General features: G+C 43.6%; 2 protein-coding genes across 2 annotated transcripts in view; both read left to right on the top strand.

The window, feature by feature from the left end:
• LOC140734995 (CD9 antigen-like) overlaps positions 1-7,590 on the top strand; it is a 52,551-nt gene extending 44,961 nt beyond the window's left edge. Inside the window, exons 6-8 of the mRNA XM_073059791.1 lie at positions 734-784; positions 4,858-4,941; positions 5,029-7,590. Coding sequence (XP_072915892.1) covers positions 734-784; positions 4,858-4,941; positions 5,029-5,091 — 198 coding nt within the window. The 3' untranslated portion in view covers positions 5,092-7,590. The remainder of the gene's footprint in view (positions 1-733; positions 785-4,857; positions 4,942-5,028) is intronic.
• A 4,001-nt stretch (positions 7,591-11,591) lies between these two features.
• LOC140734135 (guanylyl cyclase inhibitory protein) overlaps positions 11,592-26,225 on the top strand; it is a 37,877-nt gene continuing 23,243 nt past the window's right edge. The window contains exons 1-2 of the mRNA XM_073057715.1: positions 11,592-11,670; positions 22,186-22,318. Of these exons, the coding sequence (XP_072913816.1) occupies positions 11,600-11,670; positions 22,186-22,318 (204 nt within the window). The 5' untranslated portion in view covers positions 11,592-11,599. The remainder of the gene's footprint in view (positions 11,671-22,185; positions 22,319-26,225) is intronic.

The following is a 26,225-nucleotide window of genomic DNA, read 5'->3' on the forward strand; positions in this document are numbered from 1 at the left end:
AAAGCCACTTGATCCATTGTCTCTGTGATAGTTCTTTAAAAGTGCTCTCTAGTTAGTGCCACTCCCCTTTTCTTTCTCCAGCTGTGTTCAGGGGAGGAAGAGATGTGTCCTTCATGGCTTCCTGTTGCCGCGGCTAAATGTTCCCCAGTCCCTCCTGCTCACAACAGCCCAGGGATCAAGGATCAGGAACGGCCTTTACTGGCGGACTGCTTTGTCAAACACCTCCACTCCATCTAAAAAAGGTGGAATTTCCTGATGGACAATCATTTTAATTTTTATCTCCATTCCCATTCTGACATGTTGGCCCATGGCCTCTGTGTGTGTGTGTGAGAGAGAGAGTGAGTGGGAAAGTGGGAAAGGATCCTGTTTTATTGTTTAGTTATTTTGCTTTGCTATGTTGGTGCTGGAATATGCAGTGACACTTGAGGGTTACCCTCAGTGATGGTTATTAAAACAAACGGTGAATTTCACTGTATGTTTCAATGTACATGAGTCACATACATCTGAATCTGAATGTTAATCTGAATCTAAAGCTGAATCTGAATGTGAATCCAAATCCAAATGTAAATGTGAATCTGAATCTAAATCTAAATTTCAGTCTGAACCTGAATCTGAACCTGAATGTGAATGTAAATTTTGAATTTGAATCCAAATCTGAATCCTGTGAGTTTGTACTGATGGCTTATTGCTTTTTCTGTGGTTTTGACTAACAGAATGCACTTTCCCTTCCCAGATGGACTGTTGTGATAAAGGAAGCAAAGATTGCAGCAGCCGGACGTACGAAGTAAGATCCTCCTTGTTGAATGATTTATTTGGAGATACAGCATGGAGCATGCCACACCTCACCTCAAACTGGAATGTGCAGCGACTCAGTATCCTCCAGTATGGTCAGTGAAGTGATGATGATGGTCTTTGAGGAGCAGGTGATGGTCAGTGAGAAGATGGTGATTGTTAGTGAGGAGGTGATGATATTGGTGAGTGAGGAGGGGGTAATGGACAGTGAAAAGGAGATGCTGACGGTGAAAGAAGAGGAGATGGTGATGGTAATTGAGAAAGAGTTGGTGATGCTCAGTGAGAAGGAGATTGTGATGGTCAGTGAAGAGATGATTATGGTCAGTGAGGAGGAGATGGTGATGGTCAGTGAAGAAACAGTGATGATCAATGAGGAAGTGATGGTGATGTTCTGTGAGGAGATGGTGATGGTCAGTGAGGGGGAGATGGTGATGGCCAGTGAGCAGGACATTGTGATGGTCATTTAGGAGGAGCTGGTGATTGTCCTTAAGGGGATGGTGATGTTCAATGGGGTGATTATGATGGTCAGTGAGGAGGAGATTGTGATGGTCAGTGAGGAGGAGATTGTGATGGTCAGTGAGGAGGAGATGGTGATGATCAGTGAGGAGGAGATGGTGATGATCAGTGAGGAGGAGATGGTGATGGTCAGTGAGGAGGAGATGGTGATGATCAGTGAGGAGGAGATGGTGATGATCAGTGAGGAGGAGATGGTGATGGTCAGTGAGGAGGAGATGGGTGATGGTCAGTGAGGAGGAGATGGTGGTGTTCAGTGAGGGGGAGATGGTGATGGTCAGAGAGGAGGAGATGGTGATGGTCAGTGAGGAGGAGATTGTGATGGTCAGTGAGGAGGAGATGGTGATGGTCAGTGAGGAGGAGATGGGTGATGGTCAGTGAGGAGGAGATGGTGGTGTTCAGTGAGGAGGAGATGATGATGGTCAGTGAGGAGGAGATGGTGGTGGTCAGTGAGGAGGAGATGGTGATGGTCAGTGAGGAGGAGATGGTGGTGTTCAGTGAGGAGGAGATGATGATGGTCAGTGAGGAGGAGATGGTGGTGGCCAATGAGGAGGAGATAGTGTTGGTCAGTGTGGAGATAGTGATTGTCAGTGAGCAGGAGATGGTGATTGTCCTTAAGGGGATGGTGATGTTCAATGGGGTGATTATGATGGTCAGTGAGGAGGAGATGGTGATGGTCAGTGTGGAGATAGTGATTGTCAGCGAGCAGGAGATGGTGATGGCCTGTGAGGAGATGGTGATGGACAGTGAGAGGGAGATGGTTTTAGTCAGTGAGCAGGAGATGGTGATGGTCAGTGAGTGAGAAGATCATGATAGTCTGTCAGGGAATGCTGTTAGACAGTGAGGAGAAGATGGTAATTGTTAGTGAGGAGGAGGTGATGATTCATGGTCAGTGAGAAGGAGTATCTTTTTTGTCTATCCTGCTTGTTATTTCCTCAAAGAATTTCAACATCTTTGTCCAGCTAGATTTCCCCATCAGGAAACCATGCTGCTTTTGCAGTATTTTACCATGTACCTCCAAGTGCCCCAAAAGCACATTCTTTACAATATACTCTAGCATCTTCCCAACAACTGTCATCGGGCTAACTGACCAATTATCCCCTCTCCCTTATTGATGAGTGGAGTAAAATGTTGCAATTTTGCAGTTCTCCGGGATGATGGCAGAATCTAGTGATTCTTGACAGATCATTACTAATGCCTCCACAATTTCTTAAGGCACCTCTTTCAGAACCCTGGGTTGCTGTCCATGTGGTCCAGGTGACTTATCAGCTTCAGACTATCCATCGTCCCAAGCACCATTCCTCTTGTAATAGCAATCCACTCCCTTCTGCCCCTTGAAACTCTCGAACTTCCAGCGTACTGCTTGTGTCTTCCATGGCCAAGACGGACACAAAATACTTTTTCATTTGTCGGCATATCTTTGTCCCCCATTACTACTTCTCCAGTGTCATTTTCCACCGATCCTTTAAATACTATTGCCTCTTTTTTACTTTTTATATACTCGAAAATACTTCTGGTATCCTCTTTGATATTATTGAATAGCTTGCCCTAATAGTTCATCTTTTCCCTCCTTATGGCTTTTTTAGTTGCCTTCTGTTGGTTTTTAAAAGCTTCACAATCCTCTAGCTTCCAATAATTTTTGCTATATTGTATGCCCTCTCCTTTCCTTTTAATCTGTCTTTGACTTGCCTTGTCAGTCATGGTTGCCTCATCCTTCCTTAGAATATTTAATTGTCCATGTGATGTATCTATCTTGCGCCTTCCAAACTGCTTCAAGAAACTCCAGCCTTTGCTGTTCTACTGTTATCTCAGCTAGTGACCTCCCTATCAACTTTGGCCAGCTCCTCTCTCATGCCTCTGTATTTCCCTTTACTCCATTATCTGCTCGTCTAACTATAGAATCCCCTGTCACTTCTGCACTCCATGTCTTCCCCTTCCCTTGTGTGCCAGAGTCAGAGACCTGGTCGCTGCTACTTCGCCCAGTAGATCATCCCCCCCCCCCCCCACCAAACAGTAACCTAAGTGGTATACTGATTATTGAGGGTAACAGCCACAGGGGTACTCTGCACTAGCTGTCTATAAATTATCTTTAAATTAGTCCTCAATAGACCCAATAGAGGATATTCTGTATACAAGTATTTGGAAAGACAGGAGGTGATTAGGAGTGGTCAACATGTGGGAGATCTTAACTCATAAATTTGACAGAGCTTTTTGAAGAAATAATCGACAGAGTTATCGTGCCAGTAGTTCATATCCCTCAGTAACTTTCCTATCCATGTAACAAGTGTCTTTGAAATGTTGCTAAAGTACCTGCCTCCATCACTTCCTCTGACAGCTCATTCCACATACTGACCACTCTCTAGATGAAAAGTTACCCCTCACGTCCCTATTAAATCTCTCTTCTCACACCTTAAACCTATGCCCTCGGGTTTTTGAATCCAAAACTCTGGGGAATAAGATTGCCCATTCATTCCATGGCCTGGTGATCTTATACACCTCAAGTCAGGTGAAGCCAAGAGATGAGTTTACTGTCGTGTGTACAAGTGTGGTGAGGTCGAGGTACAATGAAACACTTGCCTGCATCAGCATATAATTGCAAGGGTGTAACGCGGAGCATTATGAAGCATTGCTCAGGCCGCACTTGGAGTATTATGAGCAGTTTTGGGCTCCTTACGATATCTATGAAACAACATGCAGGCATTGGAAAGATGGAGGTTCACGAGAGTGATCTGGGGAATGAAGGGGTTAATGTATAAGGTGCATTTAACTGCTCTAGGCCTGTACTCATTGGAGTTCAGAAAAATGAAGGGGGATCTCATCAAAACCTACCAAATATTGAAAGGCCTGGATAGAGCGCCGTTTTAAAGTATGTTTTCTATAGTGGGGGAGTCTCAGTCCAGAGGGACCAGCTTCAGAATATCAGGACGTCCCTTTAGAAAAGAGATGAGCAGGAATTTCTTTAGCCAGAGGGTGGTGAATCTGTGGGATTCATTGCCCTAGATGATTCTGGATTGCCAAGACATTGGGTATATTTAAAGTGGAGGTTGATGGGTTCTTGATCGATCAAGGTGTCTAAGGTTATGGGGAGAAGGCAGGAGAATGGGTTTGAAAGGGAAAATAAATCAGTTATCATGGAATGTGGAATTCTGCTCCAATTCAAATGGTCATATATGGCCTTTTAGTCCTGAAGAACAATACAGGTGCTGATCCAGTGTCCTCTGTAAGGAGTTTGTATGTCCTCCCTGTGATTGCATGGGTTTCCTCTGGGTGCTCCGGTTTCCTCCCACATTCCAGTAAGTAGGTTAATTGGTCACTGTAAATTGTCCCGTGATTAGAATAGGGTTAAATAGGTGGGTTGCTTGTCGGGCCAGAAGGGTCTTTTCCACACTCTATCTGTAAGTAAAGTTATTCTGAAACATATGAAATGTGGGCATATGGGGCCAGTTTATATGGGCATCTTGATCATCATGGACCAGATGGGCTGAAGGGCCTGTTTCTGTGTGGTATGGTTTTCCTGGCCCTCAGACCCTGACTGTGGTTGTTCTGATGCAGGACTGTAAAGAAGCCATCAAGGAAATGATCAACTCTAAACTTCACATCTTTGCTGCAATCGCCTTTGGCATCGCCTTGTTTACTGTAAGCACATCTCTCCCTGCTTTGTTTGAAGCCCTTTTCTTTCAGTACTCCTGCTCCTTGCTGATATCTGCTTATTATTTTTTTCAGGTCCTGGGGATAATTCTCACAATCCTCTTTCAGAGATCTTTCAGGCGATCCCTTGTGATTTAACAACCAGGACATTGCAGGCAACCTGAAGATTAACGTACTTACTTTTGATAATGCAAATGCTTTTTTTTAAACATCCCCTTTTGTTCCTTGTGTTTAATGTTGTCAGCGGACTGAAGTTCTAGTGTGTTCTTCTTTTGTTGATGAAACTGTTGTTGTAATGGAGGCATGGTTTAACAGTATTGAACAAAACTGTACCAGTCTCTGCCGTTTGTTTGGATTCATCAGCTGCATGGAGAGGGGAGCCTGCTGTGTGGGCAACAGCTTGCTCTTCATGTCGTACTGCCCTGACTTGTGTATCGTGTAGACAGCTGGAATGCAGCACTATGGCTGACCCTGACCTCAAAGTTGAACACAAACACCAGCAAACCAGCACACAGAGCCAGCATGTGAAGGTTACATAGTGCCCTTGACAGGATACTAACATTTAATAAATTACTGGAGAAACTCAGCAGGTCAGGCAGCATCTATGAATGGGAATAAACAGGCTGAGACCCTTCATCAGGACTGGGAAGGAAGAGGGAAAGTTGTCAGAATAAGCAGGTGGGGGGAGGGGAAGGAGGATAACTAGAAAATGATAGACGAAGCCAGGTGGGTGGGGAAAGGGGGATGAAGTAAGGAGCTGGGAGGTGATAGCCACCCACCTAGCTTCTCTTACGTATCACCTAGCATGTCCTCCTTCTCCTTCCCCCACTTTTTTCTCTGGCATCTTCCCCTTTCTTTTCCAATACTGTTGAAGGGATTCGGCCTGAAATGTCAATGTACTCCTCTCCACAGATGCTGCCTGACCTGCTGAGTTCCTCCGGCATTTTGTGTGTGTGGCTTTGGATTTCCAGCATCTTGTGTCAAAAGAAATTTATGCTAACATCCTTCCCATTATGTCAGGAGCTTTCCCACCTGAACTGCAGAATGTGTGCCTGCGATGGGAGAGGGGAGCACAGAGCACCACGAAAACAAATAACCATTCTCTACCCCGTGGTTGCTTGCGAGATGTGGTTCTTTACTGGCAGCTGCCATTGTTTGTACAGTCACTTCCTCTGGCCTTCACTTGATCTGATGCAAATTGCTGATTTCATTGGGTGTTTCAAAGTACATGTGACAAATAAAGTGAATCTTTAATCTTTAAAACCTTTATGCCCTCTAATTTTTGGTTCCCTTTTTCTGGGGAAGAAAGATCTGTGCATTCTTCCTATTAATGCCCCTCATGAGTTTGCACACCTCTATAAGGACAACTCTGAGTGTTTGCCCTGAACAATATACTGCCCACCTCTGATTGTCCTTGGGCAGATGGTTTTCAGCTGCCTTGCTGTTGAATTCCTCACTGTTCAAAGTAAATTTATTATCAAAGTTCATTTTCTTGTGTGTATTCACAGTAAATACAAAGAAACAACAAAAAACAAGCAAAATAATAAATACATAAACAATAAATATTGAGAACATGAGATGACGAGTCCTTGAAAATGAGTCCATAGGTTCAGTGATGGAGTGAGTGAAGTTATCCCCTCTGGTTCAAGAGCCTGATAGTTGAGGGGTAATAACTGTTCCTGAACCTGGTGGTGTGGGTCCTGAGGCTCCCGTGCATTTTTCCTGATGACAACAGTAAGAAGAGAGCATGTGCTGGGTGGTGGGGCTCCCTGACAATGGATGCTGCTTTCCTGCGACAGCACTCCATGTAGATGTGGGGAGGGAGATCCAGAGTTTAGACTGGTGACCTGCCCTGAGTGCTCAGATTTGAGGCTCCTCGCCAGTAGCCGTAAGAAAACCTCACCAGCCACATCAGCTGCTGCATGAACTCAAAGCAGCTTCCAGAGGAGGCTAATGAGACTGATGCCAGGACTTAAGGTTAATGCATGAGGAGTGTTTGTTGGTTCTGGGCCTGTATTTGCTGAAGTTCAGAAGAATGAGGTGGGATCTCATTGAAGCCTATCGACTATTGAAAGGTCTAAGTAGAGTGCGTGTGGAGAGGATGTTTCCGTAGTGGGGGAGTCTAGGACCTGCAGGCACAGAATTAGAATAGAAGCACGTTCCTTTAGAACAGAGATGAGGTGGAATTTCTTTAGCAAGAGGACGATTACTTATTTTTAATGATTTTTTTCTCATTTGTATTTGCAGTTAGTTGTACTTTGCACGTTGGTTGTTTGTCCACCCTGTTGGGTGTGGTCTTCCATTGATTCTATTATGGTTCTTGAGTTTACTGAGTATGCCCGCAAGAAAATAAATCTCAGTGTTGAATATGGGGATACATATGTACTCTGATAATAAATTTACTTTGACCTCAAACTTTGAATCTGGGGAGAAGGCAGGAAAATAGCTTTGAGAGGGAAAACAAAATCAGCCATGGTGGAATGGTGGAGCAGAGTCGATGGGACGAATGGCCTAATTCTGCTCCTATGTCTTATGCCTAAATTAATCAATGCTTTGTTAAGTACTGTATAATGTAGATTAATGCTTGCAAGAATATAAATGGTGTAAATGCCATGATTAATAAATAATGTAAAAGTAGTCAATTGCTTCTTGTTATTTGTACTAAGGATTACACGGAATGAAAGCCAGTAAGCCCAGTCTGGGAGCCAGCACCTTCTTCCCAAAGCAGAAATGACTGATACAATGGAGGATAATCTTAAAGTTACCCAACCACTAACCCACCCCTTCACACCCCCAACCACCACTACTTTATCATTTCCTGTCAAAGTCACCTTATGTACAGACACTCCTGTCACTTTCTGATCATAAGACCAATCAGTGTGTATAAGCTATCTTATGTATTTATATTGATTGTGATTTTTATTATTATTATGTTCTTTATCTTATTATTATTATTTTTTGCTGCATCAGATCCAAAGTGACAATTATTTCATTCTCCTTTAGACTTGTGTACAGGAAATGACATTAAACAATCTTGAATCTTGAATTCTGAATATATATCACCAGGCTCAAGGACAGCTTCTATCTCACTGTTATAAGACTCTTCCACAGACCTCTTATATGACAAAGAACCATAGGACACTACACTACAGCACAGTACAGGCCCTTCAGCCCTCCATGTCGTGCTGACCCATATAATCCTTTAAAAAAAGTACTAAACCCACACTACCCCATAACCCTTCATTTTTCTTTCATCCATGTGCCTGTCCAAGAGGCTCTTAAATACCCCTAATGTTTTAGCCTCCACAACCATCCCTGGCAAGTCATTCCAGGCACTCACAAACCTCTGTGTAAAAAACTTACCCCTGATGTCTCCCCTAAACTTGTCTCCCTTAATTTTGTACATGTGCCCTCTGGTGTTTGCTATTGGTGCCCTGGGAAACACGTACTGACTATCCACCCTATCTATGCTTCTCATAATCTTGTAGACCTCTATCAAGTCCCCTCTCATTCTTCTACACTCCAAAGAGAAAAGTCCCAGCTCTGCTAACCTTGCTTCATATGACTTGTTCTCCAATCCAGGCAACATCCTGGTAAATCTCCTCTGCACCCTCTCCATAGTTTCCACATCCTTCCTATAATGAGGTGACCAGAATTGAACACAATACTCTAAGTGTGGTCTCACCAGAGATTTGTAGAGTTGCAACATGACCTCTCTACTCTTGAACTCAATCCCCCTGTTAATGAAGCCGAGCATCCCATAGGCCTTCTTAACTACCCTATCAACCTGTGCAGCGACCCTGACGGATGTATGGATTTGAACGCCAAGGTCCCTTTGTTCATCCACACTCTTAAGTAACTGACCATTAATCCTGTACTCAGTCTTCTGGTTTGTCCTTCCAAAATGCATCACCTCACACTTGTTTGGATTGAACTCCATCTGCCATTTTTCTACCCAATTCTGCAGCCTGTCTATATCCTCTTGTAACCTTCAACAACCTACAGTTCCATCCACAACTCCTTCAATCTTCGTGTCATCTGCAAACTTACTCACCCATCCTTCCGCCTCTACATCCAGGTCATCTATAAAAATCACAAATAGCAGGGGTCCCAGGACAGATCCCTGCAGCACTCCACTTGTCACTGACCTCCAGGCAGAATACTTTCCTTCCACAACTACCCTCTGCTTTCTTCCTTTAAGCCAATTTTTTATCCAAACAGCCAAGGTTCCACTTATCCCATGCCTCATGACTTTCTGGATGAGTCTCTCATGAGGGACCTTGTCAAAAAAGGTGAAGTCTTGACCTCCTAGTGTACCTCGGTGTGACCCTGCACCTTATTGTCTACCCGCACTGCACTTTCTCTGTAACTGTAATACATTATTCTACATTCTGTGTTCTTTTTGTTCCGTGTTGATGTACTTATATTTGAATGATGTGCCTGAATGGCTTGTAAACAAAAGCTTTTCTCTGTATTTGAGACATGTGACAATAATAAACCAATTCCAATTACCACAGCGTTGGAATATAGCAGTTAGGGCATGGATTTCAAGGCCTAGTGTTTGGGGTTCCACCGTTGGTTAGTCCAGAGCTCAAGGCCTTGAGTTCTGTGATTGGCGTGTGCTGGGATCAATGCCAAGTACTGTGGCCCTAGAACTGAATCAGACATTCAGATGTCAAGCTCCGTGGGCTAGAAGAGAGTCTGTGAATCTCTGCAAGCTGCTGGGGAAGTAGAATGCCACCATCTGTGAGTCTGAGCCTAAGTATGGTTCCTCTGGAGACTGGAGCTGAAGAAGATGGCTTTCCTGGAGTTGGACAGTTGTGTGTGTGCGTGTGTTGGAACGGGCTTGTGTTGTTGCTGTTCTGCCAAGCACTGTGGCCTTGCAGGTTGGGTGCCTGAATGTGTGGCAACACTTGTGGACAAACACAAATGATGCATTTCACTGTATGTTTCGATGTACCTGTGATAAATAAACTTGAATCTTGAGACACCCAAGGGATTCTTGATTTCCTTCTGTGTGACACACCCGCCATGCAGGAGTGAGATAGATCGGCTGGTTAGGTAGTATCGTAACAACAACCATACATTCAATGTCAGCAAGACCAAGGAAATGACTATGGACTTCAGACAGTGCTCATCGAGGGGTCAGCAGTGGAAAGGGTGAGCAGGTTCAAGTTCCTGGGGCATCAACATCTCCAAAGATCTATCCTGGGCCCAACACATTGATACAATCATGAAGAAGGCTATATGTTGTGAGGAGCTTGAAGAGATTTATCGTCACCAAAGACTCCTACAAATTTCAGCAGATGTTCCGTGGATTGCATTCGAACTGGTTGCATCATCGCCTGGTAAGGAAGCTCTAATGCACAGGATCACAAGAGGCTGCAGACGGTTTGTAGACTCAGTCTGCTCAATCAGGGACACAATCCTTCTCACCATTAAGGACATCTTCAAGAGGGAGCACCTCAAGAAGGCAGCATCCATCACTAAGGACCCTGACCAGCCAGGACATGCCCTCTTCTCATTTCTACCACTAAGGAGGAGGTACAGGAGCCTGAAGACCCCCATTCAATAGCTTGTGAACAGACAATGTACACTAACAACCTCATTATTCATTTGTTTTTTGCTCTATATATTCCTTTTTGTAATTCATAGTCATTTTATATCTTTGCACTGTACTGCTGACACAAAACAACACACACCATATTATATCGTCAGTGAAAATGAACCAGATTTTGATTTTAGAGTACAGTTTATTTTCAGAGCCTCGCCACCATCCCAGGAGCTGAGAGATGGTCCCACTACAACCTCACCACATTTGTCTACTCACCCAAACTGGACCAATACCTCATATTTCATCTAGGTAGCCTCCAACCTAATGGCATGAACATTGATATCTCCTTCCAGTTTTAAAAATTATTTTTTACTTTTTTCCTCTTCCTCTTCCCTCTTCTTCTATTCTGCTCTCTGGCCTCTTGCTTCTCTCCGCACCTGCCCCTGGTGCTCCTATTTCTTCCGTTTCTCCCATGGAGCACACTCCTCTCTTATCATATTCCTTCTTCTCCAACCCTTTACCTTTCCCACCCACCTGACTTCACCAACAAGAGAGAATCTGCAGATGCTGGAAGTCCAGAGCAATGCACACAAAATGCCGGAGGAACTCAGCAGGTCAGGCAGCATCTATTGAAAAAGGTACAGTCAAGGTTTTGGCCAGAAACGTCGACTGTACCTTTTTCAATAAATGCTGCCTGACCTGCTGAGTTCCTCCAGCATTTTGTGAGCCTTGCACCTGACTTCACCTATTACTTTCTAGTTTGTACTCCCTCTCCTCCCACCACCTTTTTATTCTGGCATCTTCCCCCTTCCTTTTGAGTCCTGATGAAGGACCTCGGTCTGAAACATCAACTGGTTATTCATTTCCAGATATGCTGCCTGACCCGCTGAGATCCCCCAGCATTTTGTTGCTCTAGGTTTCCAGCATCTACAGAATCTCTTGTATTAATGATAAAGTAATCCTCTTTGTGGAGCACAGAGTGGATTATGTGTTTTAAAGTTAATTCTCAATGTGCTCGCAACTGCACTCATTAATCCCTGCCTTGGGTACATAAAACGTACATTTCAGCCAAAGGAAGTGGAGCAGAGGAACATGGGCCAGACCGCAGTGCTGCCCCCCAGGAGGAAGGACACATATATCCTGGAACTACACGTATGGTACAGGTAATCTTTGAGCGAGCTTACGCACCACTTTGTTCACATTTAAATTCAAGTTCAAGTTTATGGTCATTCAGCCATACACATGTATACTGCCAAATGAAACAAAGTTTCTCCAGACCAAGTTGCACAACGCATTACATATAACTCACACACAACACATAAAGTAATATTACCACAAATAAATTAACAATAAGGTGTATTGGTTCTCTTTTTGAGACTCTGATATATACAGAAAAGGGCTGGAAGAGGGCCAGTAATATCATAAAGGATCCCAGCCACCCTGTTCATGGGCTGCTTGTCCCACTCCCATCAGGGAGGAAGCTATGTAGGATTCACGCCAGGACCACCAGACTCAAAACCAGTTACTTTCCCCAAGCAGTAAGGCTGATCAACACCTTCACCCACTCACCCACCCCTCCTCACCCCCAATCACCACTACTTTATCATCTCCTGTCAGTCACCTTATGTACAGACACTCCTGTGCCTGGCATCACTTTATGGACCTACTATCAATGTATGTATATAAGCTATTTTATGTAGTTATATTCATTGTGGGTTTTTTACCATTATTGTCTTCTTTATGCTTATTGTGGTTTCAGTGCTGTATTGGATCTGGAGTAACAATTATCTCATTTTCCTTTTCACTTGCGTACTGGAGATTACATTAAACAATCTTGAATTTGAAACAGAAGATATGAAACACTTCAGAACACACTGATTTGCCATTGGGCTTTTCTATTTGACAGGAATTCCTTTCATATGTACACCTGCCCTGTATGAGATACGGGGAATGTAGTTGTTGTGTTCTCTGTTGGGACTTTAACAGTTACAGTCACCCATTGGTCAGACAGCATCTCCGGAGGGGCATTTGGAGCACTAATCTGTCCCGTTCTGGTCACCTAACCTACAGAAAAGAAATGTTCATTTATTTAGAGATAGTGAGGAACAGGCCCTTCTGGCCCAATAGGTCATGCTGCCAGCAACCTGTCTATTTAACACCAGCCTAATCATTGGACAATTTACAAGGACCAGCCAACCTACTGCCCTGTCCATCTTTGGAATGTGGTAGGAAACCGGAACATCCAAAGGAGGAAATCCACATGCAGATGGGAAGGACATACAACCTTGCTTACAGATGACACCAGAACTGAACTCTGAATTCCGTAATAGTGTTGTGCTATTCACTACAGTTGCTTCATGCCCACGGCATTCCTTCTATTGATTGAAAGAGTACAGAGAAATTTACAAGGATGCCGCCTGGACTTGGGAACCTGAGTTATGGGGAAAGGTTGACCTGGTTAGAACTATGTTCCCTGGAGTGTAGGAGAATGAGGGGAGATTTGATAGAGGTATACAAGATTATGAGGGGTATAGATAGGGTAAATGCAAGCAGGCTTATTCTGTTGAGGTTGGGTGAGATTAGAACTCGAGGTCATGGGTTAAAGGTGAAATGCTTAAGGGAAACTGAGGAGCAACTTCTTCACTCAGAGGGTGGTGTGAGTGCGAAGTGGTAGATTCAGATTTGATTTCACCATTTAAGAGGAGTTTTGATAAGGACATGGATGGGAGGGGAATGGGGGCCTACAGACCGGGTGCAGCTCGATGGGACTTTGCAAAATAGCAGTTCAACATGGACTACGTGGGCCAAGGTGCCTGTTTCAATGCTGTAGTGTTCTGTCACTCTAAGCGTCTCCAGTATTTCTGGACACAGTTGATGGTCATTTCTAAGAGTTTTATTTTTATACATTGAAATCACAATTGATCAACAAGGAAAGGTATAACTGCACTGGAAGAGAGATAAGGTGTTGTTTCAGACTATCAGCAGGATTAACTTATCTGCTTCCTCCAGGCAAGAGCCCGGAGGAAATCAGTGCAGCCAGCACATCACTGTTACTGCCTGTCCGGCTGCAGAGACTCCCAGTCAGCTCCAAGTGCGATTTGAAGGTCAGTGACAGACATAAGTGTTGGGAATTTCCAAGAGGAAGTTACAAGAGCAATGCCCTCATCATTAGCATCTAACATCCTCACATGGACCTTCAAACAAACTAGTAGCAGCATGGGTCATTTTACAGGATTCATGATAAGTCGCAGCATAATTCATTGGATCATTCACAAAGTTCAAAATTCAGAGTACATTTATTAACAAAGTACTGTACATAGAGGACTGCGGTTAATTGGGACATATTGGAACCAGTACATTTTGGCCTATGTAAATGGCTGTCCCAAACAGCTGAAGTTTCATGAAAATAGTTAAAAATGTATAAAAAAGGTAAGCTGAGTAACAACTTAAGTACTTACCTGAAATACAGAACAAATTAGGACAAAATCAATGCTACTACAGTACTATAAAACTGTGTATCCCGAGTTCTTTTGGTTGACTGTAGATGAACAACATCAGCACAGACACCCAGTGTAGGTAATGGACCGCTTTCACACAGCGCATCCTCCGAACCTTCAACTTCATTGTAACATTCAAATTCTTCACAGTGCCTTAACTTGTGAAGTAGTGAATTTGTTTCATTTTCACTCTCAGCTGCTTCGGGCATGGTTAAGCTTTGAACGATTGAAACTGCAGTGAGCAGTACAGTTTTGGCACTTATTTCTCACCGACTATCAGTGACAAAAATCACTGCTTTTTTAACACAAACACACAACTGATCCTGTTTAAAAGCTGTTTTCTTTAAGCACGGTGTAGTGTCCAAAGAGCACAAAAGTGCACGTGACTGACACCAGTCGGAGACTTCAGCAACCGTCTCCTGTCCCAGTTAAGTGGTATAAATCGAAGTGCTTGTATTTTCTCGCAGTTAGCAATAAGGCTATTTTACGTGCCATTTTCTGAAATGAATGAAGACTATTTACTTATCTTGTATGAAGAAATCCACATACAGTTTATAATGATTTAGTCAACTCTAACGTCAGTGCAGGCACAGCAGACTATCTGCATTTGTGGGGTAAAGTAGGCAGGAAAACAGGTAAGGCCATTGAAATGTAGGAACAGAATTAGGCCATTTGGCCTATCGAGCCTGCTCCACCATTTCATCATGGATCAAGAGCAAGGACCATGAGACACAGGAGCAGAGTTCAGCCATTCAGCCCATCAACTGTTCTCCAGCCATTCTACCACGGCTGATTCATTATCTCTTTCAACCCCATTCTACTGGCTTCTCCCTGTAACTGACCAATTATCTCCTGACGAATCAAGAATCTACCACCCTCCACTTTAAATATACTCAAGGACTTGGCCTCCATGGCCATCTGTGGCAATGAATTCCACAGTTTCACTGCCATCTGGCTAAAGAAATTCCTCAGCTTTTCATGAACGGGGTTAAGAGAGATAATAGATTAGCCATGGTGGAATGGCAGTGCAGACTCGATGGGCTGAATGGCCTAATTCAGTTCCTATAGGTTATTGGTCTTCTAGCCAAGGTTGTCTAGATTAGTCTCTTTTTGAGGAAATTACAAGCAGAGTAGACAAAGGAGATGCAGTAGACGTGGTGTACTTGGATTTTCAGAAGGCCTTTGACAAGGTGCCGCAGATGAGGCTGCTTAGCAAGATAAGAGCCCATGGAATTACGGGGAAGTTACTAGCATGGGTGGAGCATTGGCTGATCGGCAGAAAACAGAGAGTGGGAATAAAGGGATCTTATTCTGGCTGGCTGCCGGTTACCAGTGGAGTTCTACGGGGTTGGTGTTGGGACCGCTGCTTTTTACAATGTATGTCAATGATTTGGACTACGGTATTAATGGATTTGGGCTAAATTTGCCAATGATACAAAGATAGGTGGAGGAGCGGGTAGTGTTAAGGAAACAGAGAGCCTGCAGAGAGACTTAGATAGTTCAGGGGAATGGGTGAAGAAGTGGCAAATGAAATACAATGTTGGAAAGTGTATGATCGTGCACTTTGGTGGAAGAAATAAACGGGCAGACTATTATTTAAATGGGGAGAGAATTCAAAATGCAGAGATGCAAAGTGACTTGGGAGTCCTTGTCCAAGATACCCTAAAGGTTAACCTCTGGGTTGAGTCAGTTGTGAAGAAGGTGAATGCAACGTTGGCATTCATTTCTAGAGGTATAGAATGTAAGAGCAGGGATGTGATGTTGAGGCTCTATAAGACATTCATGAGACCATACTTGGAGTATTGTGTGCAGTTTTGGGCTCTTTATTTTAGAAAGGATATACTGACTTTGGAGAAGGTTCAGAGAAGATTCACGAGAATGATTCCAGGAATGAAAGGGTTACCGTTTGATGAACGTCTGACAGCTCTTGGGCTGTATTCCCTGGTGTTCAGGAGAATGAGGGGGCATGTCATAGAAACATTCCGAATGTTAAGAGGCCTGAATAGATTAGATATGACAAAGTTATTTCCCATGGTAGGGGAGTCTAGGACAAGAGGGCCCGACCTCAGGATTGAAGGATGTCCATTTAGAACTGAGATGCGGAGAAATTACTTTAGTCAGAGGGTGGTAAATCTGTGGAATTTGTTGCCACGGGTGGCTGTGGAGGCCAAGTCATTGGGTGCATTTAAGGCAGAGATAGATAGGTTCTTGATTAGCCAGGGCATCAAAGGGTATGGGGAGAAGGCAGGGGAGTGGGGATGACTGGAAGAATTGGATCAGCCTATGATTGAATGGTGGAGAAGACTTGATGGGCCAAATGGCCTCATTCTGCTCCTACATTATAACTTATGGTCTTATGGTCTCCATGGGAGATCGGCAGATGATGAATATCAAAAAATCAATGTTTGGAACTGAGCTTCACCAAGTGGATCAACAGAGTGAGTGAGGGATACCTACTTGACAGCCACTACAACCTCTGCTACTCACTCAATGGATGTTTATAGCCTCCTCTTCTGCCACCATGAGACCACTCTCAAGTTTTAGGTGCAACCCATCATTCTGTCAGGATAGCCTCCACGCTGACAGGATGAACAGTAATTTCTCCAAATTTTAACCATCTCCCTTCCCTCTTGTTCATTTTCCCCACTCTTCCTTGTACCCTTCTCTTTACCTCACCCTTCCATCACCTCCCCCGGTGCCCTTCCACCTTCCCTCTCTCCCATGGTCCATTCTCCTCTCATCAGATTTCTTCTTCTCTAGCCCGTTGCCTTTTCCACCTCCTAGCTTTCTTCATCCCCTTCCCCCACCCACCCGGCTTCAACTATCACAATCTGGCTCGTCTTCATTCCCTTTTCTATTCTGGCATCTTCCCCCTCCCTTTCCAGGCCTGATGAAGGGTCTCGGACTGAAACATCAGCTGTTTTCCACTCCATAGATGCTGCCTGACCTGCTGAGTTCCTCCAACATTCTGTGTGTGTTGCTTTGGATTTCCAGCATCTACAGAATCTCCTGTGTTTAGGACTTTTCTTTTAATTGGCTTTTTGGATATTGTGTCAAACTCCAGCATTCTGTCGATCAATAGGAACATGTTCCCCTGGAGCACAGACTAATTAGTGAGGCTGAAGTGTGCAACAGACTCGAATGATGAAATAACTGAGAAACATTGCAAGATATATATTCTTGGTGAGTGGACCTGATACCAGAACACACCTCTGATAGGTGTTACTGGCACGGGACTACTAGTTCGAAGATGGTGGAGAGGTGTTAAGTTGGACCCTAGTACCCAGAGACCAGTGCTGTTAACTGGGAGGCAGCAGACACAATAGGTAACCAGGGGAATTCAGTTCAAGAAATAAAACAAAGTTTGTTTATTTATTATTTAGCTATACGGTGCAGAATTGGCCCTTCTTGCCTTTTGAGCCCACACCAGCCAGCACCCTCCCAATTTAGCCCCAGTCTAACAGGGGGACAACTTACAATGACTAATTAAACTAACTGCAACACACACAAAATGCTGGTGGAACGCAGCAGGCCAGGCAGCATCTATAGGAAGAAGCACTGTCGACGTTTTGGGCTGAGACCATTCGTCAGGACCAATTAAACTAACCGGTATGTTTTTTGGACTGTGGGAGAAATCTGTAGCAACTGGCGAAAACTCCTGCATTCCACATGGAGGATGTACCAACTCCTTACAGAAGTCACCCTACTAAGCAGTAATAGTGTCGCACTGATCGCTGCACTACTGCAAAACGCAGAGTTTAAAAATGTCAGTAACAGTTCTTGTTCATGAATCTACCCAAGGGTAAAACCAGGCTAGGATACTGGAATAGCATCTCTATGTTTCTGCAAAAGAAGTCAGCAGTCTCTACATCCACTCCAGAATGAGTGGAGTCTAAGGAAAAGAACATCAGAAATCTGCACACGATGGAAACTTGAGATAAAAGCAGAAAGCGTCAGAAACACTCAGTAGGTCAGGCAGCATCTGTGATGAGAGAAACAGAGTTAAATTTCATATCATTAGAGCATAGAACAGTACAGCAGAGCAACAGGCCCCGGCCCACAGTGCTGTGCCAAACCAATTAAATTAGTAATCAAATGGCCAATGAAACTAATCCCTTCGGCCTACAATCCTTCATTTCCCTCACATTCAAATGCCTGTCTAGATAGAGGATGAGTTTACCAATAATAAATTTTTTTCCCATTGCTCAATAGATATAGGGCAATGCAATTCTTCCTGCCATTCCTTCTTAATTTTTTCTGATATATCTGGTTGTACATTCATAATCATATTATAAATGATAGCTACTAAGCCCTTTTGACAAGGATTAAGAGCTAAAATTCTTTCTGTAATGTCCAATGGACATTCTTTCGAAAAAGACTTTAGTTCATTATATAAAAAATTTCTAACTTGTAGATATCTAAAAAAAAATGGGTTTTAGATAAATTATATTTATTAGATAACTGTTCAAAGGACATAATGTTATCATCCAAAAACAGATCACGAAAACATGTTATACCTTTTGTTTTCCATAAAAGAAAAGCTTGATCTATAGATGATGGTCGGAAAAAGTAGTTAGATATTATAGGACTTGACAGCATAAACTTATTCAAACCAAAAAATTTACGAAATTGAAACCAGATTCGTAATGTATACTTGACTATAGGATTAGTTATCTGTTTATTCATTTTGAATAACGAAAAAGGAAGTGAAGATCCTAAGATTGAGATCAATGAGAAATCTTGCACAGATTTACATTCCAAATTTACCCATTGTGGGCCAGCAACTGTAGTCGATTCTTGTGTCCAAAATATCAAATACCGTATATTAACTGCCCAATAGTAAAATCTTAAGTTTGTAAAATAGTAAAATCTTAGAGCATGTGCTAAACATGCTCTAATACAATTTAAGGTTGTACATAGAGCTCACATGTCTAAAGATAAACTTGCTCGATTTTATTCTTATGTTAATCCAACCTGTGATAGATGTCATTCTGATGTTGCTTCATTGACCCATATGTTTTGGTCTTGTCCTTGTTTACAAAACTATTGGAAAGATATTTTTAATATTATTTCAAGAGTTTTAAATATTAATCTCCAACCACATCCTTTTACCGCAATGTTTGGTCTACCAATGATAGATAATAAGCGTTTATCTGCTTCATCCCAACGAATGATTGCATTTGTTACACTAATGGCTAGAAGATCTATTTTACTGAATTGGAAAGAAATTAACCCTCCAACTGTATTTCAGTGGTTTTCTCAAACTATTTCCTGTTTGAGCTTAGAAAAAATTAGAAGTGTGGTTTTTGACTCTTCAGTTAAATTTGAGGAAACTTGGAGACCATTTATTCAACATTTTCATATGAATTAAATGGTCTGATCCTGAACCTTATTGTTACTATCCTGGATTGTGTGGATGGAGGTTGGGAGTCATTGGCACTGCTGTATGTATTTAACATTATGCGATTGCCCATGTTGGTTAGTTTTTTTTAAAGTTTTTTTTTAGTTGTTTTTGTTTGGGGGGGGGGGTTTCTTTTTTTTTCTTAATTCCTTTACATTATACTATGAGTTTGAGAGACTCTGTGTATTGATTAATACATATTTGATTGTTAATTAATCTATTATGTACTCTCAAATGTTTTGTACTAATATTTTTCTTATGTTTTTCTTAAAAAATTAATAAAAAGATTTGAAAAGAAAGAAAAAGAAAAGAAAGAACAAATGCCTGTCTAAACATCTCTTAAAAGTTCCTAATGTATCTGCCTCTGCCCCCACCCCAGGCAGCACATTCCAGACACCCACCACTCTGTGTAAAAACGCCCCTCACATCTCCTTTGAAATTACCCCCTTTCATCTTAAATGCAAGCCCTCCGGTATTAGACATCTCAACCCTGGGAAAAATCAATTAAAAACTGATATCCAGACAAAAGTGCCTGGGAGCCAGTGTAAGCTACAATGAAAGGGATCTAGAGTTTGAGTGCGCTACGTGAGCTCCCTCGTTTATCTTGTGTGTTTTGTCTTTCTGAGGTTTGTTTTATACCTGTTGTATTTGGGTGCCACAGATGGTACAACACAAGTTCAGGGTTCGACTCACAAACTGTCTGGAAGGAGTTTGCATGTTTCTTCCGTGACTGCTCCGGTTTCCTCTGGCAGTCCAAAGACGTACGGGTTGGTAGGTTAATTAGCTTATCCTTCAGATAAAGTTATTTGCTATCCTTTAAACTTGGGCACCATAGTAGTGTAGCTAATCGAGTTCAGGGCATTCTGGAGTTCAGAGTTAAATTCTAGTGCTATTCTATAAAAAGTCTACATACATTCTCCCCGTACAATGCATGGGGTTTCTCTGAGTCCTCCGGTTTCCTGCCATAGTCCAAAGACATACCAAAAAAACCATAAGACACAGGACCAAATGAGGCCATTCAGCCCAAAGAGGAGTCTGCTCTGCCATTTTATCATGGCTGATCATGGATCCCATTCAACCCTATACACTACCTTCTCACCATATCCCTCGATCCCCCGACCAATCAGGAATTTATCAACTTCCGCTTTGAATATACCCACGGACTTGGCCTCAGCCGCAGTCTGTGGGAGAACATTCCACAGATTCACTACTCTCTGGCTAAAAAAAATTCCTCCTTACCTCTGTTCTAAAAGGTTACCCCTCAGTTTTGAGGCTGTGCCCTTGAGTTCTGGCTGCCCCACATCCTTTCCACATTCACCTTATCTACATTCAGTAGGTTTCAATGAGATCCCTCCACTTTCTTCTAAATTCCAGTGAACACAGACCCAAAGCTGCCAAACACTCCTCATAATGTTAACCTCTTCATTCCCAGAACCATCCTTGTGAACATCTGAACTGTCTCCAATGGCAACATAACCTTTCTGAGATATGGGGCCCAAAACTGTTGACAATACTCAATGTGCAGCCTAACTGATGTCTTAAAAAGTCTCAACATTATCTTTTTGCTTTTATATTCTATTCCCCATGCCAGCATATTTCCTATAACTCCATCGGATTTTATCTTGCTAAGCAGCCTCATGTGTGGCATTTTATCAAACGCCATTTCAGCCCGAAATGTCGACTGTACTCTTTTCCTATCTGCTGCCAGGCCTGTATACTCCATCTATGCCTCTCATAATCTTATAAACCTTAATCAGGTCTATCAGTTTATCATTGATAAACTTTAACTCTGTTTCCCTCTTCATAGCTGCTTCCACTGTTTTCTGGATGGGATCTCAGTTTAACGTCCTGATGATTGCCACAGGTTACAGCGGGACATTGACAGGATGCAGAGCTGGGCTGAGAAGTGGCAGATGGAGTTCAATCCAGAAAAGTGTGAAGTGATTCACTTTGGAAGGTCAAACAAAGGCAGAGTACAGGGTCAATGGCTGGATCCTCACCAGTGTGGAGGGACAGAGGGATCTTGGTGTTCATGTCCCTAGATCCCTCAAAATTGCCGTGCAAGTTGACAGGGTGGTTAAGAAGGCATATGGGTGTTGGCCTTCATTCCTCAGGAAAATGTTATTGCTATAAAACCCTAGTTAGACCACACTTGGAATATTGTGTTCAGTTCTGGACTCCTCGTTATAGGGGGTGCAGAGAGGATCCAAAGGGAGATATTTTGAAGAGCTAGGTCTTTTCTTTTTGACCAGGAAGATGAGAGGTAACTTGGTGGAAGTGTTCAAGATGATAAGAGGCATAGATAGAGTAGATAGGCATAGACTTTCTTCCCCAGGGCAGAAATGACAAACACAAGTGTGCATAACTTTATGAGCAAAGTATAGGAGGGATGTCAGGAGTAGTTTTTGTTTACAGTAGGTACATGGAAGGCATTGCCAGGGTTGGTGCTAGAGGCAGATACATTAGGAACATTTAAGAAACTAGTAGATGGGCCTGTAAATGATAGAAAAATGGGGTGGGGTCCATCTGTCCATGGGGTGGGAGGGAAGCGTCAATAGATCTAAGAGTAGGTTAAAGGGATGGCACAGCATTGTGGGCTGAAGGGCCTGTAATATTCTGTGTATTCTATCTATTAACTGCTCAGTAAAAGGTCATGTCCCTGGAGGAGGGGTGTTCCTCAGTACTGCAGCGGAAGCAGTTCAAAGACTCGAGAGATGCAACTGGGTCACATGTCACTGCTCACGAGAGAGTTTATTAACCTGGAAGCCTCTTTGTTCCAGAAAATTTATCAAGGAATGTCCCAGCGGGCTGATCACCCTCCATGAGTTCCGGAGACACTTCTGTGATGGGACGGTGGGTCCTGGATCTTCAGAGTACGCTGAGCAGATCTTCAGAACCTTGGATGACAATAGGGTGAGACATACAAACACTGTGAGTCTGGGTCATTCTGCTTTCTGTTCTCTTCCAAACCTGTGTGACTTTTCAGCGATGGGATCCATTCCTCAGTGGAGTGTCTTCCTAACACTGCTGAGGCCCAGCCTTGGCCACCGACTCATTCACCACGTCAACGTTGAAGCAGAGAGTGAAAAGCAGTGTCTGCAAGGATGGGCAGGGGGTGAGGGGGTGAGGGGTGGTCCACAGGCATTGCCACAGACCCCATGGTCGTGTAGCAGTTAGTGTGAAAGTATCACAGCTCAGGGTGAAGAGTTCGGGGATCGGTTCTGACATTCCTTTCCTGATGCGCTTGGGTTTCCTCCCACAGTCCAATTACAAGCCGTTCAGCAGGTCATTTGGTCACTGTACGTCATCCTGTGGTTAGGCTGTGGTTGGTGGGTACAGCCGCTCGTTAGGCTGGAAGGGTCAGTCTAAATCAATAATTTAGAGTACAGTGCTCCACTGAACACAAGCAGCAGAAACAGGACAAAAACAAAACTAGATCCTTTTCCAACAGTGCGACCCACCCCCTCACACACCGACATGTCACACGTCCCCACCCCCTCACACACCGACATGTCACACGCACCCACCCCCTCACACACCGACACGTCACACGTACCCACTCCCTCACACACCGACATGTCACACGTACACACCCCCGCACACACCGACATGTCACACGTACACACCCCCTCACACACCGACACGTCACACGTACCCACCCCCTCACACACCGACACGTCACACGTACCCACTCCCTCACACACCGACACGTCACACGTACCCACCCCCTCACACACCGACACGTCACACGTACCCACCCCCTCACACACCGACATGTCACACGTACACACCCCCTCACACACCGACACGTCACACGTACCCACCCCCTCACACACCGACACGTCACACGTACCCACTCCCTCACACACCGACACGTCACACGTCCCCACCCCCTCACACACCGACATGTCACACGTCCCCACCCCCTCACACACCGACACGTTACACGTACACACCCCCTCACACACCGACACGTCACATGTACCCACCCCTCACACACCGACACGTCACATGTACACACACCGACACATTACACGTACCCACCCCCTCACACACCGACATGTCACATGTACACACCCCCTCACACACTGACACGTCACACGTACACACCCCCTCACACACCGACACGTCACACGTACACACCCCCTCACACACTGACACATCACATATCACATGGGAACATACAGTGAAATCCATTGTTTGTATCAACCACCAGCACAGGCTGACTTCATACTGGGGCAGCTCATGAGTGTCACCATGTTTCTGCAGTCAACGTTGCATGCCCACAAGTCACTAACCCTGACCCATACATCTGTGGAATGTGTGTGGAACTGGTGGAAACTCACACAGTCATGGGGAGAAGGTACAAACTCCTTACAGACAGCAGTGGAAATTGAACCCAGAATCTTGGCACTGTAAATCTTTACTCTAGTTGCTGTGCTATTGTGAGCCCCACGTGGCCCTGTAACCTCTCCCTAGTTCTACCTTTCCTTCTCCCCATCAGCGTCACACTTAGTGAGACTCTACTACAGCTCAGGATGTCAGCGTGAGGAGTTTAATCTTGGCATTCTGCTCACCTCTGCACACTCACCCATTCTGGCTTTGTCAGGAAATGTAGAGGAGGCTTGACTCAAATGCTGAGCAGAAGAGACGATTTAGCAGTAAATGAAATTTTATCAGAATCAGGTTTAATATCACATTCAATACGTAATAATAAAACTATAAATCTTATAAATTACAATAAGTTTCTACAGTGTCCATAAAAAGTATTCACCACCCCCCCCCCCCCCCACCGGAAGTTTTCATGTTTTATTGTTTTACAACATTGAATCACAGTAGATTTAATTTGGCTTTTTTTGCCATTGATCAACAGAAAAAGAATCTTTTGTGCCAAAGTAAAAACAAATCTCTACAAATTGATCTAAATTAATTACAAATATAACACACAGAATAATTGATTGCATAAGTACTCACCCCCTTCAAGTCAGTATTTAGGAGATGTACCTTTGGCAGTAATTACAGCCTTGAATCTGTGTGGATAGGTCTCTATCAGCTTTGTCCATCTGGAATTTGCAATTTCCCCCATTCTCCTTCACAAACCTGCTCAAACTCTGTCAGATTGCATGGGGATCATGAGTGAACACCCTTTTCCAAGTCCAGCCACAAATTCTCAATTGGATTGAGGTCTGGACTCTGACTTGGCTACTCCAGGACATTAACTTTGTTGTTTTTAAGCCATTCCTGTGTAGATTAGGCTTTATGCTTGGGGTCATTGTCTTGCTGGAAAATAAATCTCCCAAGTCATGGTCTCTGGCAGCCTGCATCAGGTTTTCCTCCAGGGTTTCCCTGAATTTTGCTGCATTCATTTTACCCTCTCCCTTCACAGACATTCCAGTACCTGCTGCTTACGCCAAATGTTGCGTTTAGTCTGATGGTCAATAAGCTTATTTTTGGTTTCATCAGAGTGTAGAACATTCTTCCAGCTGACATCAGAGTCTTCCACATGCCTTCTAGCCGAAATCTCTAGCTGAGATTTCATGTGAGTTATTTTAACACTGGCTTTCTCTTTGCCACTCTGTGACTGGTGAAACACCTGGGCCACAGTTGTTGTATGTGCAGTCTCTCCCATCTCAGCCAGTGAAGCTTGTAACTCCTCCAGAGTTGTCCTAGGTCTCCTGGTGACCTCCCTCACTAGTCCCTTTCTTGCACAGTCACGCAGTTTCTGAGAATGGACTGCCTAGGCAGATTTACAGCTGTGCCATATTCTTTCCATTTCTTGATTATTGACTTAACTGTATTCCAAGGGATATTCAGTGACTCCATCTCCTGACTTGTGCTTTTCAATAATCTTTTTGCTGAGATGCTTGGAGTGTTCTTTTGTCTTCGTAGTATAATTTTTGCCAGGATACTGACTCACCAGCAGTTCTTTCCAGATACAGGTGTAGTTTTACAACAGTTAATTGAAGTGCCTTGACTGCACACAGGTGTATATATAGTTAGGACACTTTAATTAATTATGTGACTTCTAAACCCAATTGGCTGCACCAGTGATAATTTGGTTTGTCATATTAAAGGGGTGAATACTTATGCAATCAATTATTTTGTGTTTTATATTTGTAATTAATTTAGATCACTTTGTAGAGATCTGTTTTCACTTTGACATGAGTCTTTTTCTGTTGATCAGTGTCAAAAAATATATATATATATATAAATAAATAGGAAAAATTAGTGAGGTAGAGTTGTAGACTTCATGGGTTCATTGTCCATTCAGAAATCTGATGGCAGAGGGGGAGAAGCTGTTCCTAAAACGTTGAGTGTGTGTCTTCAAGCTCCGGTACCTCCTCCTTGAAGGTAGCAATGAGAAGAGGGCATGTCGCAGGTGGTGGGACAAAGCATTGAAACAGGCTCCTCCATTGTGTTAGTCTAATGCAATAACCAATGCCTCAAATGAACAGCTCAGGTTACTAAGTACAGAAGCTCACTAAAACAAGCAATAAACTCATCCCCTAATACCAGGAACACTAATTACTTGCCTCTTTGGGATCTCTTCTTTAAGAGCGAGGATTCTGAGCTAAGCCATTAACCCTCTTGCACAAAGTCCCTCTGGGCTTCTTCCAGTGTCATTTACTCTAATTGACTTAATGCTTGCATCAAACTGTACAGAGGCACTTAGAACAAGAATACAAAGTGCTTATCCGAGCAGAAGGCAGAGCGCTATGGGAAGTGAGCCAAAGTGTGGGAACTCGCTCACAAGGACTACAGAATATGCACCGTCTCCTTCTTTCTTCTTCTCTGCAAGTCAGCCACCCACCCCTTCCTC

Source organism: Hemitrygon akajei, chromosome 10 (genome assembly GCF_048418815.1).
Source record: "Hemitrygon akajei chromosome 10, sHemAka1.3, whole genome shotgun sequence".
In the NCBI taxonomy this organism is placed as follows: domain Eukaryota; kingdom Metazoa; phylum Chordata; class Chondrichthyes; order Myliobatiformes; family Dasyatidae; genus Hemitrygon; species Hemitrygon akajei.